Genomic DNA, 17,855 nt, shown 5'->3' with positions numbered 1-17,855 from the left:
TCTTATGTATGGAATGGTTGAATGTTGGTTTGATATTTCAATTACTAAGTCAGGTTTTTAAAATGTAGTTTTCTTAGCGTAGAATCTTCGCTTGACTATGGTGACGATGACAATGATGATGTACGTGTCAACATGTATTGTTTGTAACATGGAGTTTCGTAGTGGATTACAATTTTTTATCTGTTCGCGTGATGGCGGTGAATCATTATTATTTTGGTAGCATAAAACTATTATGGATGTCGGCATGTCGGTACTTGAAATATCAAGCGCTTATTTTACCGACGCAACATTTTGTTCTCCCATTATTTACACAGAGTGTGATAATGATAAGTCGGTAACAGTAATGCTGGTGCTTACACTGCAGCCCTGTAGGTAAGCGGCTAACAAATGTTAGACAAACAAACGTACAAGCCTCCGGATATGTAGATTAATGACCCGCGAACGAAAGCATGGCCCCTAATTGCGTTACAAATGGACCGTCTTGATTTTGATTGATCGTAGCGTAATTTTTATACTGTACACACTTGGTTTTATGAAGTATTGATCTATATCAACTTGCTTTGATTGTATTGATAGCAACGAAATTACCTTTGGTTAAATTTTATTAAAAATAACATTCTATATCGTTGTGCAATGAGCGAATACGAGTATACTGTGTAATTGCGACAGTTAATGATTATTAAGCAATGAAGTGTAATAGACAATAGAACGAGATTAATCGTAGATTGAAATACAATTTAAAGTGAAACAATCCTTGACATTGACACGCTACGCGATCGGATTTGCGGAGAATGCAAGGATTTAAATACTTGTCCGGCATTCCAATACTATTTAGTCACCTAATAAACAGCTTTTGAAAAAGTACTCGAGTGATTAGCGACAGAAATATCATACAGATTTTTCCATGTACATAACGCCTACTTTCTAAGTAGAAGAGAAATTCTCAACTCGCTCTACTCTCAGCGCGGAACACACACGTAGCGGCAAAGAGTTAGCCCATAAACAATAGAGAACGCACAATTCAATATGCAAACCGAACAATGTAATGATAATGCAATAGACAATGCTCTTTCGTCGCGCTAACCACCGTGCCGATTTATTGATGCTCACTATTAATACCTTTGCAATAAACTCACCCGCTGTACATTGACCCCTGAATTTCATACGAGTACTTCAACAAGAATGTAAGACGTTCTCAGGTTTCGTGGTAAGAAGGATCTTTTTATTCTGGTAAGCTCATGCAAGGTACTGTTCGGCGCGCGCCTATGCCCGTGGCAACGCATATTTATCATTGCTATTGTGTGACTGCGCCCTTTTGCAGCTCTGAAGGAATGTCTGAAATGTCTTTTCACATAAACGTTGTTGTGTCATTATTATTGTTCAGAATGTCAATTGTTAAGAGGTCGGCAACAATACAGCGATAAAAATGTCTCTGCTTTTGGGGTGTACGAAGAGGTTCATATCAAACTGAGGGCGTGGTCATTGCATCAGAGACTGTTTTAATATCGAATAGTTCCATAAATCTCCTGTTCCCGTTTATACTTTTTTCTTGTTACCTGCCTCTGTGGCCTAACGGTTATCATGGTGAACTGCCACGCAAAGGTCGCAAAGGTTCGGTTCCCGGGCCCGGAGAAATATTTGTATGGTGTACATTTATGTCTCTCGTGAGTTTGGGTGATACAGGGTTACCCTAGTAGGCTATGAGTGTGTGCGTTATTATTATTATTGTATAGGTGCTCTTGAAAACTGGTTAGTACCTCGAAATGTGTTGCGAAAAAAATTTTGGACGACTTCATTAATCGAATACATTTGTCAAAAGACAAATGACTTCAGATACATTCCTATTTCAGTTACTCATTGGCGTGACTCATATACGTAACGGTCCTATTGCAAATACCCACTTTATAATTACAAAATGATATCATTCAGAAGTTTAATAACATAATTAAGTGTAATTGTAACAATGCGATCTCGAGAGGATGGTAGGGTGATAATTACTGCGCCGACAAATTTTCAATAAATTACCATATACCTCCTGTGAATACAGTTATTTCTAATAAGACACACCCACGCAACAATTTGCTTTTATAAACGGCATATTAACGAGCCCGGCATTGTTTTTAACTAGATATTTGAATTAAGTACTTATTGCCTCTAAAACGTTATCATTAATCTTAATTGCAGAATAACAATAAAATATTGCCCAGAGGTTGGGGTCAACTCGTTACAACATGAACTTTATCTGTGTAGTAATAAAGGTTTAATGTGGTGTTTTTGTAGATAATAATGGTTTGTATCGATCGTTATACATTACCGGGCTCATAAGAACGGTATCGTGGGAATCCTGGTTGGATCGATGGATGAGTTATGGGTTCCGCCGAGATGGACTTTGGATTAGCGTTATCGAGACTATACATTGTTTGGATTCTAGTTCGATAGTCGTAATGACACATTGCTTTATGAAATTGGGCCAAGAAACGTTATTAATTTCAAAACAATGACTTTCTTCTTTTTTATAGGTTTATTATAACGTAATTTGTACGTCGTCTTCCCATTTCACTTTTCTTTATTAGATATTGGAAGGTCAACATACGATATTTGTTATTTTGAAACGCGTAATATAATAGCCTTGGTGACCAGAAGCTGACTGCTAAATGAAGGTCGCAGGTTCACATCTCATATAAGACAAATAGCTTTTACAAAATTTTGGCTTTCATGACACTTTTTACAGAAAGAACGGTTACCATGCTGGTCCGCCACCAAGAGGTCTCGGGTTCGGTTCCCGGGCTGGGAGAAATATTTAAATGGCCGACATTTATTTCTCTAGTGAGTTTGGGTGTAAGTTGTGGTTGTCTATGTGTGGGTCCATGGCGCCCGCGATACAGGGTTTCCCTAGCGAGGATATGGGTGTGTGCCTTATAAAAAAAAAGATTCGGCGATGGCGCATCATTTATTTTACAACGACGAAGATAGAGTAATAAATGGTTATTAATTTGATCGACTAACGTAATAAATTATATTAGATTTAAAAAAAAGTCAATATAGATTGTTATGAATAGGTATAAACTAGTTCTTTTATTCCTTCTTATTTAACACGGCAGAATAAATCAATCGCGTATGAGACGTATGGTCAAGTACAAAGTAATTGTTTGAATAATATTTAAACTTAATCGAAACTTTTACGGTTATGAAAAAACAAATGCATCTGTCTGGTAAGACCATAGGTAAGGCAAACTATTTTTTCCGTGGGGAAATCCGCCAAGGATACCTCTCCGCCGCGGGGGCAACAGAGAGTTGGACTGTCCAGACTGTGTCGACTTCGGACAAAGTTTGCAAAGATTATTAGAGCTTGTGTTGTAACGGGCATTATCATTTCGGATAACAAATTACAACTTTGTTAACTCTACCTAACTGTTAACCCTAAAAAAAAGGTTTAAACATCGAATATGGAAGTTAGTCGAAAGTTCAAATGTCAAATCGTTTTCATTTTTTAAACACATCACACACAACACAACTCTAAATTTCAATTTTAAAGTTGAAATGACTTTTGGAACTGTGTGTATTTGACATATCACTCTGAACTTAAGACTGGCTTTCAAGATAGACGGCTGATGATGTCATCGCGATGCGATGGGCGGGGGCGATCTTGTCAGTGGCGATAGAGTTTTGTGTGTCAGATTGTGTTTTTACTGCTGGTAACCAACCTCCTACAACTACGTGCTAGTGCTAGGCAGCTAAAGGAAGCTTCTTTTAGAGAGTGTTTCTTGCAATTGTGGATTATTATAATATACTAACTGTCTTGCCAGACTTACCTTGCAATATCATGTAAAAAAATTTCCTTCAATCAGATATTTTAATTCTTTTTTCTTATTTTTATTGTTTCTACACAAAACAACGACAAATTACACCCAACCTCACGAGAAAGAAATAAATGTAGGCCATACAAATATTTCGGCCACGGAGGCAGCACAACAACTGTAACATTTCTAAGTTACAGTAATAATATAATTCTTTTTTCTTTATTTTTTGTAGAGGAAGAAAAGCTGTATGTAAGTATGTTTTCGATTATTATTATTATTCTGGGAGAAACAATTGGTACTATGCGTGGTCCCACCCCGGACACTCCAAACAACGGTCGAAAGTTATTTACCTACTACTAGTATATACAGCAAGGCGCTATCTGCACACGCTCAAATGTGTGGGTGAAGTGGCAGGGTTACCCATCACTTGCTCGTACTATATTACGTTACGTGGTCAGAGCACCGACATCGCGAAAATTATAACGCGAATCTGTTATCTAAAATTTTGTTAATAGAATACTAAAAATTTCGCATGTTTATTAGTTATTTATATCAATATAATATTATATATTTCATTAATTCACTAACTAGAATAATCTTGGAAATGTATTTAAAAATATATTATTAAAAGCACTTAAAGTGTAAAATTTTGGACAGGTACTTTTAAACAAGGTAACCGAGTCGTTTGAAATTGCGTGTCCAAATTTATCAATATCTAGCTAATAATGAGGCATATTGACTTCACTACATAACATTTATCAATTGAAAATTCGAGAACCCTTGTCTACTAGCTCACGAAGTAATGGCGTCTCATTACATTGATATAATATATCAGTATTATATATTACTCTGCACTAAATAAATGAAGAAAACAATAACTGAATGAGTGTCAGACATAAGTTTTTTTACTTACTTCGTTTCATCTTCCGGAAAACGAAAGAAACTGCTCTCTTTATCCCGTTTAGAAGATGATAAACAGCTGTACACAACACAATTCACGACCATTATAAATAGTAACGTACATTGATGTTATATATTAACGTACAAGTTTCGTACTGAATAAATGGAAATTATATTCAAATATCAAAGCCGTCTTATCGCGAAAATTTCTCCTTGACAGCCTTGTTATCGTTCAGTCAATGTGACTGGCTAATATGCGGGGCGTGGTGCGGTATCTAAAACTAGGGAGGGGCGGAGAGTGTCCATTCTTTTTACTTTTTTGTTCTCTGGCGTGGTGTTGACGCGTAGTTGTCAGCATCTCACAAGTGACGCCCTATCCGCATGATTACGTGACAGAGTACTAAAAAAACCGACCACAAAAGTACGTTGTATTACATATAATTACCAAGTTTTATTAAAATCGGTTAGCGGAAAGTGCGCAAACCCAGATTCATTTCCTAGTTCGTCACTATACGGGACTTGACACAGGAGATAATAAAAATCGGTTCTCACTACTCAAAGTATATTGAGATAGAAGAACGCCTAGAATTGGAGAAAAGCAAAGTCAACCATTAAAATAATTGCTCCTTATAATAAAATTTAGGCGCTATTTATAAAAATGAATCTTCATGCGTGGTTGTTCACGCACCCTTAGAAGTCGATGATTTTATTCAAAATTAAATGGAACCATATAGAGGTACCCTCATTCCGACAAAAAAAGAATCATGAATCGGTTCCCAAATACCGGAGTTATTGCGTAATATATATACAAAAAAACATACAGTCAAATTGAGATCTCCTTTTTTTGAAGTCGGTTAAAAATTAATTGCTCTTTATTTGACCATGGCCTTAAAAATGTATTAAAAAAAATGTATGGTCTTAAAAAACTATATTATAATATTTTGCGCCTATGTAATTATGAACTATATAATTTAACGGAAGTCTGACAAACCTTGATTCAAGGAAATAGTTTCTAGTTTTTTTATGATACCAAGTGACAGGAAGAACACGACGTGCGCCTGGTGTTAAGCGACACGTCTGTCCATAGCAGTAGCCGTGCCACTCAGAGACTTAAATCTGCTGCCACACACTGCCACTGCGCCTATCACCCTGAGACGTACATAAGTTGACAAATCCCATGTGCCTGTAATTTTACCAGCCCTTACCCATCAAAACCAAACACAGTAATACATACATTACTGCTTGGCGACAGAAATAGGTAAGGTGGCCGTACTTCCCTGGATGATTTTTTTCACAAGGAGCTCTACCGCTACGATTCGTGTGCGAGTTCGTGTCTACAATTTAATATTTAAAATCAAACTCTGTTCCCATGGACCGCAGTTCTAGGGGCTGTCCTCGTTGTTTGGTTGATATTAAAGTGATTCGGTTTGCTCACAAACTTCTAAGGTCTGGTAAGCTGAATGGTTGAGAGATCAAATGACTTATATCATATAAATGATGCTTTCCTGTCCCTCCTTTTTCAGTTGGAATTACCGCAAAACATGAAAAATAATATTTTTTTGGAAAGTGGAAATCTCTAAATCAGGGTTTCTTGTTCATTCTTAAAAAACCCCTAGGGTTTCTTGTTCATTCTTCTCAGGGGAATCTGCCATACGAATGAGTGGTAGAGTTTAACCATTGTGACGATTTCAAGCGTAGTAATGCTTACCTATGAAATAAAGATTATTTTGAATTAAAATTTGAATTTGAATAATGCTGTATGCATTTTGAATGTTGATTTTGGGTTCCTTTTATATGCTATAGTTAATGTTGCCTTAACTTAAATAGTGTGTTTTTTAAAATAACTTTTTGCTAATTTTCCACTTTTCGAGACACAATTTTGGTGATTTTGGTGATTTATCTGTGTTCACCAAAACTGTATCTTATCATTAGAAAGTAAGTAGTTTTTTCTATCATAATAAGACTGTTGTTGTCTACAAATCAATAACGTTAGAAAACAAATTAAAGTTAATTTAATTTATAAATAAAAAAGTTTTAAAATTTATAATGACGCATAATAACGACTCTTTTTTTATACAAAATGTAAGTTCGCATTTGACTTTCATCTCATGTGGTGGACAGTGACGATGAGGTCGACGATGGAGCATACGCACCTAAATATTGCCTATACACTCTCGTCTTGAAAAGGCCCAAGTTATGGCACTCAGGGAAAAAGTCTGCAGGCAGGGGATTCCATTCCATAGCAGTTTGCCATATATATGTGGAAGCGTAACGCTTCATGCGAATCTTTGGCATATCCGCAACATAGGGGTGGAACCCAAGCCTACGTCGTCGAAGGGGAAGGCGGAATTAAATCGTGTAATTCCATCGCATAATTTATAAGTATATCCTGTTAAATATTCATAAACAGGCAAGTTTACGGCGGTGTTCAAGACTATGCAGCTTCGCATCTACTAATTTCGTGTTACTGGAAGCCTCTTAGCACGCTTGTCGATTGAATCCAAGGTGACCAATTGGTATGTAGGAGAGCCATCCCATAGGTGGGAGCAGTACTTCGTACACGAACGGGCTTGTGCTTGGTACAGTTGACGCAACTGTCCCGGTGCGAAGTAACGCCTTACTCTGGAAAGGATGCCAATCTTCCTGGATGCATTTTTGACCAAGGATTCTGTGTATCTGCCGAAGTTCAAATTGGAGGACAGGTCCATCCTAAGTAGCTAGAGACAGCCGGCTTTACTCTAGTTCCTTTGTGGAAAATAGACACCCCAGTATTTTGATAAGATTAGCATCACCCCAACCACAGACCTTAAGTGTCAAATCCAAACGACTAACCATGAAGTCTCGACAAGACTAGATGTCCTCTCCACTGACCGTTGCATTAGTCAAGTACCTACCTGCAACTGTGCTGTCGTCAGCATATGCAAAGGCACTTGGAATTAATATATATCACTGATATGCAGCAGAAAGAGAGTGGCAGACAGAACGGAACCCTGAGGAACTCTGGCATCAACCGCCCGATGTTCGAAAGAGTAGTGCTAAGTAGTTGTAGTTCTAAGACCACTCGAATCGAAAGTTTCCTCAAGAAATCTGAGATCCAATTGTAAAGGTCAACTGTCAACGGTCAAGGAAACTTGCTTAAAAGGCTTGCGTGTCAGACGCTGCCAAAGGCTTTAGAAATGTCCAAAGACACTGCAAGTGCTTCGCTTTGCTTTTCTATAACCTCGCTCCATATGTGACAGGCATACACAAGATCCCCAGTAGATCGCCCCCGCCGGAATCCGTTTTGGCAATCACTAAGGAGGTCATTGTCTTCAAGGCGCGACAGGAGACGGTTGTTGAGTACAAGTTCCATTTCATTCCAGTCTTGCATAGAATGGAAGTGACTGAGATAAGTCTATAGTTGACAGGGTCAGCTCTGCTTCCTTTTATCGGCACAGATTGCACGTTTGTAAGCTTCCACGACCTGGGCACTACATCAGTCTCTAGTGAGAGGCGATATAGTCGTGTGAGAACAGGAGATACCTCAGGCGCACAATTACGTAGGGCTATTGCTGGAATTCCATCTGGCCCAAGTCTAGACTCCGCAGAGATCTAAGTACCCTTTTTGGCGTATGCGTACTGGTGCCATAGTGCAGTCAGCCGGGGGTAAGGTAGGTGGTAGGTTCCCTGCGCCATCCAGACGCGAACTCCGCAAAGAGTGAGGCAAAAAGATTCGCCTTCCCTTACGCAGTATGGGTCAGCGAGCCGTCCGGCTTCAGCAGGGGTGGTTAGTTTCGGCCGCTTTGGCTAGGGACCAAAAGGAGTTGCTACCTGCTGTATAAGAGGCAAGCTTGGCTCCTATGCAGCGTATGTGGTGACCATTGGGTACGTCAGAGTATGGTGTGTAACACTTCATACACAAACGCAAAACTTCGACTACAGCATCAGTGCAGCTCGACGAGTCTCCTGAAGAAAAGCCAGCCTTCCAGGGATTTTGTCTCAATTTGCCAACCTGTATCACCACACCCGTCTCATACTACTAGGATTCCGATCGGGTGGGAAGTACACGGATACAGTTTTCACTAGACAATGGTCGGAAGTACCCAGTGAGGCATCCTTATCATAGATTATCGCTCTGGATCAGTTGTTAGCAGAAGGTCCAAGCAATTAGCTGTATGAGACTCAACATCTAATATACTGATCTACATGGCTATTAAATATTTTTTGTGTTTTTTCTCCAATGTATTAATTTTGGTCACGATGTCCAAATTTGGTGATCAAACAAAATTTTATTTTCATATTTTGAAGGGCAGGTAAGATATTCTTTTTGGAATGAATTTTTAATATAATACCAACTCATAATATTTACTTAAAACACAAAACTAAAAATTGTCACCAAATTTAGGTAAAAAACCGTACCTGTAGAAAATGCCTGATTTATGAGATTGTACTTCTATGTAATCCCGTTACTGTATTTTGGAATTTTTCGAAGTCACAATTATCAAGTCGCAGTCATTTTTGTCCCATGCAGAAGGAAAATCCCCTTATGTCCAATTAACCGGACTCATTCAAAGAAAAAATCCCGCAAATTCCATAACGGGGCAACATTCACGGGAATAATAGGCTTAGACGTCTACACGTCTCTGACTTGTTGTGCGTGTTTCTGCATGTATAATTGTCCTTCTTATAGTTCGACCATAAGCCTCGTAACAACACGTTTATAAATTAATTACTAATATATACCGAGTATACGTTCTCGCCTAGCCCCACTCCTCCACTAAACATTACCTTTTTATAACCCGGATGTAGTCAACCATGACATTTGGGCCTATCGAAGACATCTAACTCGATCTGACAGACCTCTCGCAGTGACCAATCAAAACAAATTTACTGGGCCGTTTGAGCGGAAACATTGTAAAACAAAAATTGGTAACATACTGGTTTGATAAGATTAAGCTTTTTATGATACCATTATATACAGCTCTCTGATAGATATAGTTTTTATTCCTCGTAAAATATATAAATCTGAAAATAACCAAGTTACCTATCTCTGTTTTTAGTACTGGCATAAGACTTTGTTATGGCGAAGTAATGACGTGTGTTGACAAGAGCACCATGTGTAACCCTCACGCATCCCTTATTGTCAGAGATCAATGTGTTACGGTCGTCGCATAGACCAATTTTGATCGCGGCATTGTGCCAACACTCTTCGAGTGCTATTAATCACAATTTGAATATATTGACTAGCTATCATTATGTGTACATCTGTGGTAGCGCCGTTTCACACGGGCCGGCCGCCAAAATGTTTATATACAGGTTGTTTATTATACAAAAGGCAGCAATTAAATATTCACTGATAGTTGAAGTAATTATAGGCAGCGTCAGGCGGAGTTAGTTGCGAGAAGGTAATGAATTAGCCAGATATAAAAAGCTACGTTTTTTCTTCTAACATCTTGAAATTATTGTCTTGAAAATTCGTTGGACTGTACTTTTGATTGTCAATTGATTTATATCAACGAGATACCAGAAGAATCTTCTATTTAACGCCTAAACGAGATGAACACGACATTTTGTAGCTGATAAAATAATGATGTAATTACTGTTATAAAGTATATATCTACACAAGTTTATGAAGCCTTTCAGCGTGGCGAACAACCTGTATGTGTTGGTACGCGACGAGCGGCGAACAATAAAACATAGTGATTAATTTATCGACGCGGGCGCAGGCTAACGAGCGACTATTCGGGGTCAGCGGTACGGGCGGCCCACCGGCAAGCTTTGTTGTTAAGAGAGAAAAATTGGGCACCCGCTCTTATTGATTTCAACGAGGAAACTTTTTGCAGTAATTCACTAAGATCTCCTTTTAGGATAGTAACTAGATTCTAACAATGATTATAATATAAAACAGAACAGACAGTTCCAAATACTTAATACAACTTTGGTTAATTTTGCGACCAATTCTAATTGGAGTGAAATATTATTGGTTTTTAATAATTATTATAACAAACATTGCAACACTAAGAAAAAATGTATTAGATCCGGCTATATCATGGTAGTAACATCGTGACATTCAATAAACTTAAAAATTTATTTTTAAATTCGTGAAATTGTACAAAAGGTTTCAAAATCCATTACTTGTGTTGTTTGGGACCCCGTTATGGCAATTCGTACTAAGGCAGGTGTGAAGCCTTTGGGTAGATATATCAATGGGTGAATTTATGTATATCTAATTGTACAAGCAAGTTAAAGAATAAATTAAACTTTACTCACCATCGAATGTCCAAGATACTCGGCGGCGTTATCCGATATGTATAGCAGTTTGCCGTTTTGGGTCATCATCATCAGGAATCCGTTGAGTGCCTGCCAATCCCAGAAACAGTTCAGGCAACGTATTATGGTCGTCAGTTCCTATGTATGGTTTCCAATGATATTATCTGACTTGGTTGCAGTGACTGACTTGTGGTAAGATTGAGATAAAAGTGTATTGTCTTAGCTTCACAAAATATTTTCCACAACTAAGTAATCCAAGTCAAACACACAAAAACACGTTCCTGTATATAAATAATGCTTTGTATAATGCAAGGTAATACCTATATTTATTATGTATGAGTTTATGTTACATTCTGCTCTCGATTCTATTATTTGCCAGGGCCGCGATACATCTGAGTTATGTACCGAATAAATTAAATCGCCACACAATCGCCTGCAATCGCACCGCACAGACACAATCGCGTGTTTTGTCACATAAACTACGTGGATACGTTCTCTTATTATTTTCTAAAGGGAAATTAGCCTTAGCTGTTGCTTTTGATATATACAGGACTTTAGTTCTACCTATAAAGAATTGAAATGGAATTGAATTTTTGGCTTTAATTATTACTGATATAAAATGTGTAATCTATTTGAAAATAAACAATACATTTCTACAAAGTATGAGTATTCAAAAGAAGATACGTATTATATATATATATATACATACGGATTTCTTGCCATAGTTCTCGATCAAGTCACATTATATTCGAAGATTGTGTAAGTACCGTAAAGGTAAAAAGCGCAATTTCTATTATCAATATTTCAACTCTTTGACTGATTACATTTAAAAAAATTACCATACATACCCGATCCATTTAAAAATATTAAGCAGCAAACAAATAAAAGACGATAGTAATAAATACTAATATGAAAAATAGCTCCCAACTTATGATTAAAATCCCCAGAATCAAAGTTAATAAGTGGTTGCCACTGGCCACACCCATTAAATATTGAGCTTATGCAGTGGGAATTAGTGTTTTAGGTTAATATTACTTTCGTCCTTTTCTGGAATATAGAATAAAGCCATATGAAAGAAAAGAAAAGGATAAGTTATTTGGTAGGCACTCGGTAGTAAACCGTGGGAAACACAGTATGAGTGCATGTAATTATTTAGAAGTAGTTTGAAGTAAATATCGTGAGGGAACTTGCATGTCTGAGAATATATACAACAGCACGTGAGCTCCTTAGCATTGAGCCAGAGTAACGGACTACGACCTAGTTCGCTCTTTACATGTAGAGAATACCCTTGCCCGGGAGTATGACGCAGCTTATAAAACATACGATGTACCTTAGAAAATCCAAAGTTAGGCGCTGTAGAAGGTTGTTGGCTGATGTCAAAGCGTTTGAAAACTGAAACAAACAAAAATAAACATTTAATTTCATTAAATTCAATGCATATTTTATATTAATCGTTTACTCGACCAAAATGTTAGTATTCACGTTCACGTGACATGAACAGACAACCTGACCGGACATAAATTTAACACGTGACGATGATAGACTACTCGGCAGTGCACTGACCGAATAGCAATGTGCAATACCAGCCTGCTTTTTTCGTTTGATAGTCTAGTTTTTAGAAAGAAAGATCTCTTTGAATCTAGACATCAACGCTGTGTCATTGACGAAACTCTCCTGACTACAGTATCCTCTCACTGCGGCCAAGACCCCTTTAGCCGTAAGCTTATCTGATCAGTCTTGTGAGCCTGTGAGACTGGCGGTGAGAGATTCCACTCCTTGCACCCCTTATCCTTCCTAACTTCTGTCTGTTACCTTAGGTCGCATGGTAACAGGCTTTCACTACTATCTATTTAGGTGTATACAGTAGAGTATAATAATAATAACTAGGGAAACCCTGTATTGCAGGTGCCATGGGTACACACATAGACCACAACATATAACCCACGAGATAAATAAATGTAGGCCATACAAATATTTCTCCCGGCTGGGGAATCGAACCCGGGACCTCTGCGTGGCAGTCCAGCATAGTAACCGTTCGGCCACGGAGGCAGTTGTGTAGCTAGGGCTAGGCTAGGTAGGAACGTAGGGTTGTTTGTGACAGGTTACAGTTTTCCATTCCCATTTCATGTATAGCCAGCTAGCTTAAATTACACATACAAGACGATACTCAACAATAACACTCATATCACACCCAACAAATACGACACAAAGACAGAAATGAAAACAAATTAGTTGGCACTTCGGAACAGATGATTTTTCATTAAATCTTGGGAGTAGTATCTTTAAAAAAAGGGTGTTTTTCGCCAGAACTGTTCATTTTATTAAATATTATTTGCCGACTTGTGAATATGGTTATTCATTAACTTTCTCTGGACGTCATACAAAAACAGAAAATGCCCAACACTGTCTATAAGTATTATAGAGATTGCAATTCTATTAGTGTCCTTACTTAAATTGATCATATCTATTGATATAAATAAATTTTAATAACGATTGTGTATGGTAATGAGTATTACGATCTTATATTGTAAAGGCTACCAAAAATTTGCATTGTAAAGTTCTATAGTTAATGCTCACGCAATACCTGTTAGTCTGATAAACGTACGATAATGGACGCTTTCGAATCGACATAGATTTAAGATTTTTCAAAATGTACTTGTTGCACATACTTTGATTTCAAGGATGAACCCTTAAAATAATATTCTGTTACTTATCGATCGATACAGAGCGTACCGATTGATTAACAATCCTAATACGTAACAATAAGATATAGTAATTTTAGCTGGAGATTACACACCCACATACATATGTACGTCATAAAACAGTTAATACCAACATAATGTGGCTCGGTGCAATCTGATGACAAGAAATCGTCGCGTTATGATACTATGTGAAATGCCGACTGTTAGAGGAATTGTGCACTGAACGAAACCGAATTCTCATTGGCATTGATCACGACCGTAACATCAAATATCTGTATCATTGATAACTGTATAAACTCCATAAATAGAGAAATGTGGAGTGAAGAAAAGCAGAGCTTTGAGCAATCTCGTGAGTTCTTTTATATCTTTTTTCTATGAGTTTTTTTATATAAAAATAAGTGTGAAAAAAATAATCGCCTCGCCTTGAGAAAGCCCAGGTTATAGCGCTCAGGGAATAAGTCTGCAGGCAGGGAATTCCACTCCTTGGCCGTTCACTATAAATGTGGAAGCGAAACTCTTCGTACGAATCCTTGGAATATCCACAACACAGAGGTGAAAACCCAGCCTACGTCTAGTCCTCCGAAGATGGATTTTTGTGAAGGATATTTTTTTTTCTTGCAGTTGGCCGTTGATAGCCTTGACTGCGCCACCGGAAGAGAGGGCGCGCGAGCTGAAGGCTCATAACCCCTAAAATAAAGTAAAAACTAAACTTAAAACTAACCTCGGCTCAGGCCGCTACTGCGGACTTCCGCCATAAGGGCGTGCTATAGGAGATAATTTACCAGTGTACGGGCTGAAATGAGGGGCTCTATGACCTCGCCGGCGAGGACGGTTGGTGCGTGTGGAGATGTCCTAATATGCGATCTGGTTGGCCTTCAAAGTGGCAAGAGTGATAGGGTCATCAGAGTCGTTAAGGGCTTTCCTTGGCCGACGGGTCCGATGATGGAATGGGGAGTGTCTGATTGTATGAAATCATAAAAGGAAAGATAGCTAGAATGTGATACAAGGAAAGACCGAGTATAAGCCCGTAAACCAGATAAAAGTAGGGAGACTGTGCATTCCTAAATTTAGCTTAGGAGATTACATAGAAAAAAGAAGCACGAAGAACGCTACTCTGGCAGGAACAACGTTATTAAAGAAATAATAACGAAAGATTAAAGTCACTACAACGTTTATCTAAAATGTGTTAATGAGAGATAAACCCATAATTATTGTTCCATATTTTATCAATACATAATAAGACCGAGCATTTTAATTTGAAATTATTTTTGACAAAATTTAGATTTAGAATTGAGACTATGTAAAAACTGTCTAAAATCTTTACACAAATTGAGATTGAGACCACCACAGTAGACTTGATAGAGCTACCAATGCACAAGCGTCATAACGACAAATGATAGGCAAAATACGAACAATCGATAATTTGGGCCGGCCTACTCCGCGGCGGGTGATACACATCTCTTTATTGCGTCTCTATGTAGAGTATTGTGTTCTTGCACAATGTACCGATATCTCTCATAACTGCTTGTATGCTGATGTGTACGACTAAGACGATGTGTTTCACATTTTATTACTTGGTTTTGTTTTACATTTGTGTTGTAATTTCTGTGAGGTAATTTCTATTAACTAGTAAAGCTACTTTCGTTGGAAATAATTTGTAATTAAATGTCTTTTACATGTTAAAAGGACTTGTCTGAGATATTTATGAACTTGTATTTTGATTAGCGCAGTAAATGAAAATATTTCTAAAATTAGCATTTCATGATTCAGTGAACAACAATTTTTGTAATATCCAAAGAGAAGAATGAGTACCATATATAACCGCTCACGCGATTCATGCGTCTCTGGAAGCATACCACACCTAGAGGTGCCGGTGATGATACCGATTTATCGGATATCGAAGTGTTTAAGGTAAAAAAACTAATACTAATTGCTATTTCGGTAACTACTCTAGCAAACCATAAAGTTTTTAATGCCTGTGTCTGTCATTTAAAAAAATAAACAACTTCAAAAATACGTCACGACAATCGTGTGTGTTATTGTTTGGTGATGTCGGTGTTTATTTATTGAAAACATACCGTAAGTAGCGTTTGTTAAGTTTACCCTGAATATAAATGCTTATAAACTATACTTTAAGGAGTAATTTCATGGTAAACATTAGAACCACTCAAACGGAATATTATCATATTTACCCAAGTACACCAAAAATTTCATTAGTGCTTTTTAAGTGCAGGATTTGCGGTGTATTGCTGCATTTTATTTGAGATGTTTTTGTTGTAGTACGGAGGGTATTTATTTAGCAATGCAGAATATTAATTTTTATTTTTAAAAACTTGTATTTAAACTGAATCCTTTTCTAATTTGCGAAACCAAATAGCCGCCATTTATCGCTAGGATGAGCGCATCGTGTGAGCGGATAAAGTTCCATAGGGATTACTATTGTAAGATACCAATAAGGCGCTACTTTCACTATTCTATTTATTAAGCCACGAGTTGTTATTTAGCAATCCATATATCAGGTGCGTAGGCAGTTAGTTTTATGAATTACATCATTAAATTTATTTCTAATCTCTAATAAATCATTCAGTTTTTAATCGCATTTCTAGACTACTATGAAAACGAATCACAGCCCACGGCGAAATAGTATTAAAAATCGATGTCATTGCATGCACTTAGGGGACAAACATCGATATAATTAATCGCTTCTACCGATCGGTACTTTCTCGACCGGCGGCCTAGGAAACAACGATAAACAATAACCGAGAGCGGGCGTCCGATTATGTCGATAAGATATCTATAGAATAATTCCCGTTCTCTAATGGGCCCACCATACAGTGTAAGGGATTTACACTTTCTAAACTATCTCCAAAGGGGTTTGGTGGAGGATGGATTAGAATATTGATAAGTTGTGGCAGCAGACAAACTTCTGTAGGCAAGAAAGACTGGTAGCTGAAATGATAAAGGAATTGAGGCCGTATATATTACAAGTAGATGAGCGTTATGAACTGGCACTCCTAGGATTCTGAACGAAATTAAAGATTAATTAAATATTTTAAATTTACTTACATCAGAGATATAATTAATTTTGAATATTTAACATCATTATTGCTTTATAAATTTTTGTTTCACATGAAAAATTGGAGCACACTTTTGTACAAAACTATCTAATTAATTGAAAGCAATAGAGAAAAAAATAAAATATATAATTAGTGCCAACCGTGACCACGGGACCTGTAAAGGGCCCGAAATGTCGGTTTGTTTGAAAAAACAAATAAACGCGATTTAAATCCGGAAAAACAGTTTTATTTCCTATGTGTAACAATCGAGAAAACCTAAGAACTCGATATATAATTATTTTTCTAAAGAGGTTGTTCCTTGACAAACGCAGTGGAGAGATAGGCATCGGTCGCGGAGTGAGTCTGCGTTTAGTCACTGATGGTATTTCTTGCAGCTATTACCTTTAATATTGCATTCTGGCCTGATAACGTGCTGTCTATGGAATTTAGCTTACAGGTTACGATTGCGATTGCACTTTCCCCTATAAGAGTCAAATATAATATGAAAAAGCTTATGTTTTCATAATACGAGATATAGAAGAGACTGACATGACAAAATAACTTTACTAGATATGACATGATAACATCACCCGGGACTATTTCTCTATCTCTGACATTGCAACATTTGCTCGATTGTGAATAAATAATGCATCATCAATAGAATTAGAAAAAAATTTTATTAACAATTGAATGTCGTGGAATGATTTCCTTACCAAAATCTGTCAAATTTTGTCTCTCTGAGGGTCGAATCATGTATAACCTGAGATTCTGTGAATAATAAACAACCTTTGCCATCGACATTCGCCATGTATTATCACTGCAGAGAAATGTAGATCTCCACAGTAACATTTATATATCACACTAGAATTGTCTCCCAGAGCCTGAAAACAACGTTCTTGAATACATTAAAAGAAATTAGTTCTTGGCATGGCGTCTGGTAAGCCTAAAACACTTACACAATAATTGCGTAAGTTTGCTATCATTTTATGTGGTAGGTGATGTTTAATCGCAGTCTTGAACATTTAAATGTATAAAAGTTGTACATTTAATTTCAACGAGTTATATACAAATTGCAAGCATTATCTATGCAACTCGCGCCAACAATAACCTCCTATCCTGGGGTCGTATACTCATAAGCGACTAACAAA

At 37.3% G+C, this 17,855-nt stretch overlaps 1 protein-coding gene across 1 annotated transcript in view; it reads right to left on the bottom strand.

Annotated features, from left to right (window-relative positions):
* Positions 1 to 8,454: 8,454 nt before the first annotated feature.
* Positions 8,455 to 17,855, bottom strand: part of LOC113238804 (neuronal PAS domain-containing protein 4B-like) — a 77,170-nt gene continuing 67,769 nt past the window's right edge. Inside the window, exons 4-6 of the mRNA XM_026475645.1 lie at positions 12,280 to 12,341; positions 10,950 to 11,039; positions 8,455 to 8,691 (exon numbers count right to left, since the gene is read on the bottom strand). Of these exons, the coding sequence (XP_026331430.1) occupies positions 8,455 to 8,691; positions 10,950 to 11,039; positions 12,280 to 12,341 (389 nt within the window). The remainder of the gene's footprint in view (positions 8,692 to 10,949; positions 11,040 to 12,279; positions 12,342 to 17,855) is intronic.

The sequence above is a fragment of the Hyposmocoma kahamanoa genome, unplaced genomic scaffold (genome assembly GCF_003589595.1).
Source record: "Hyposmocoma kahamanoa isolate Upper Pololo Valley unplaced genomic scaffold, ASM358959v1 98263, whole genome shotgun sequence".
NCBI lineage: Eukaryota > Metazoa > Arthropoda > Insecta > Lepidoptera > Cosmopterigidae > Hyposmocoma > Hyposmocoma kahamanoa.
This window is presented reverse-complemented; position numbering and strand designations above follow the sequence as displayed.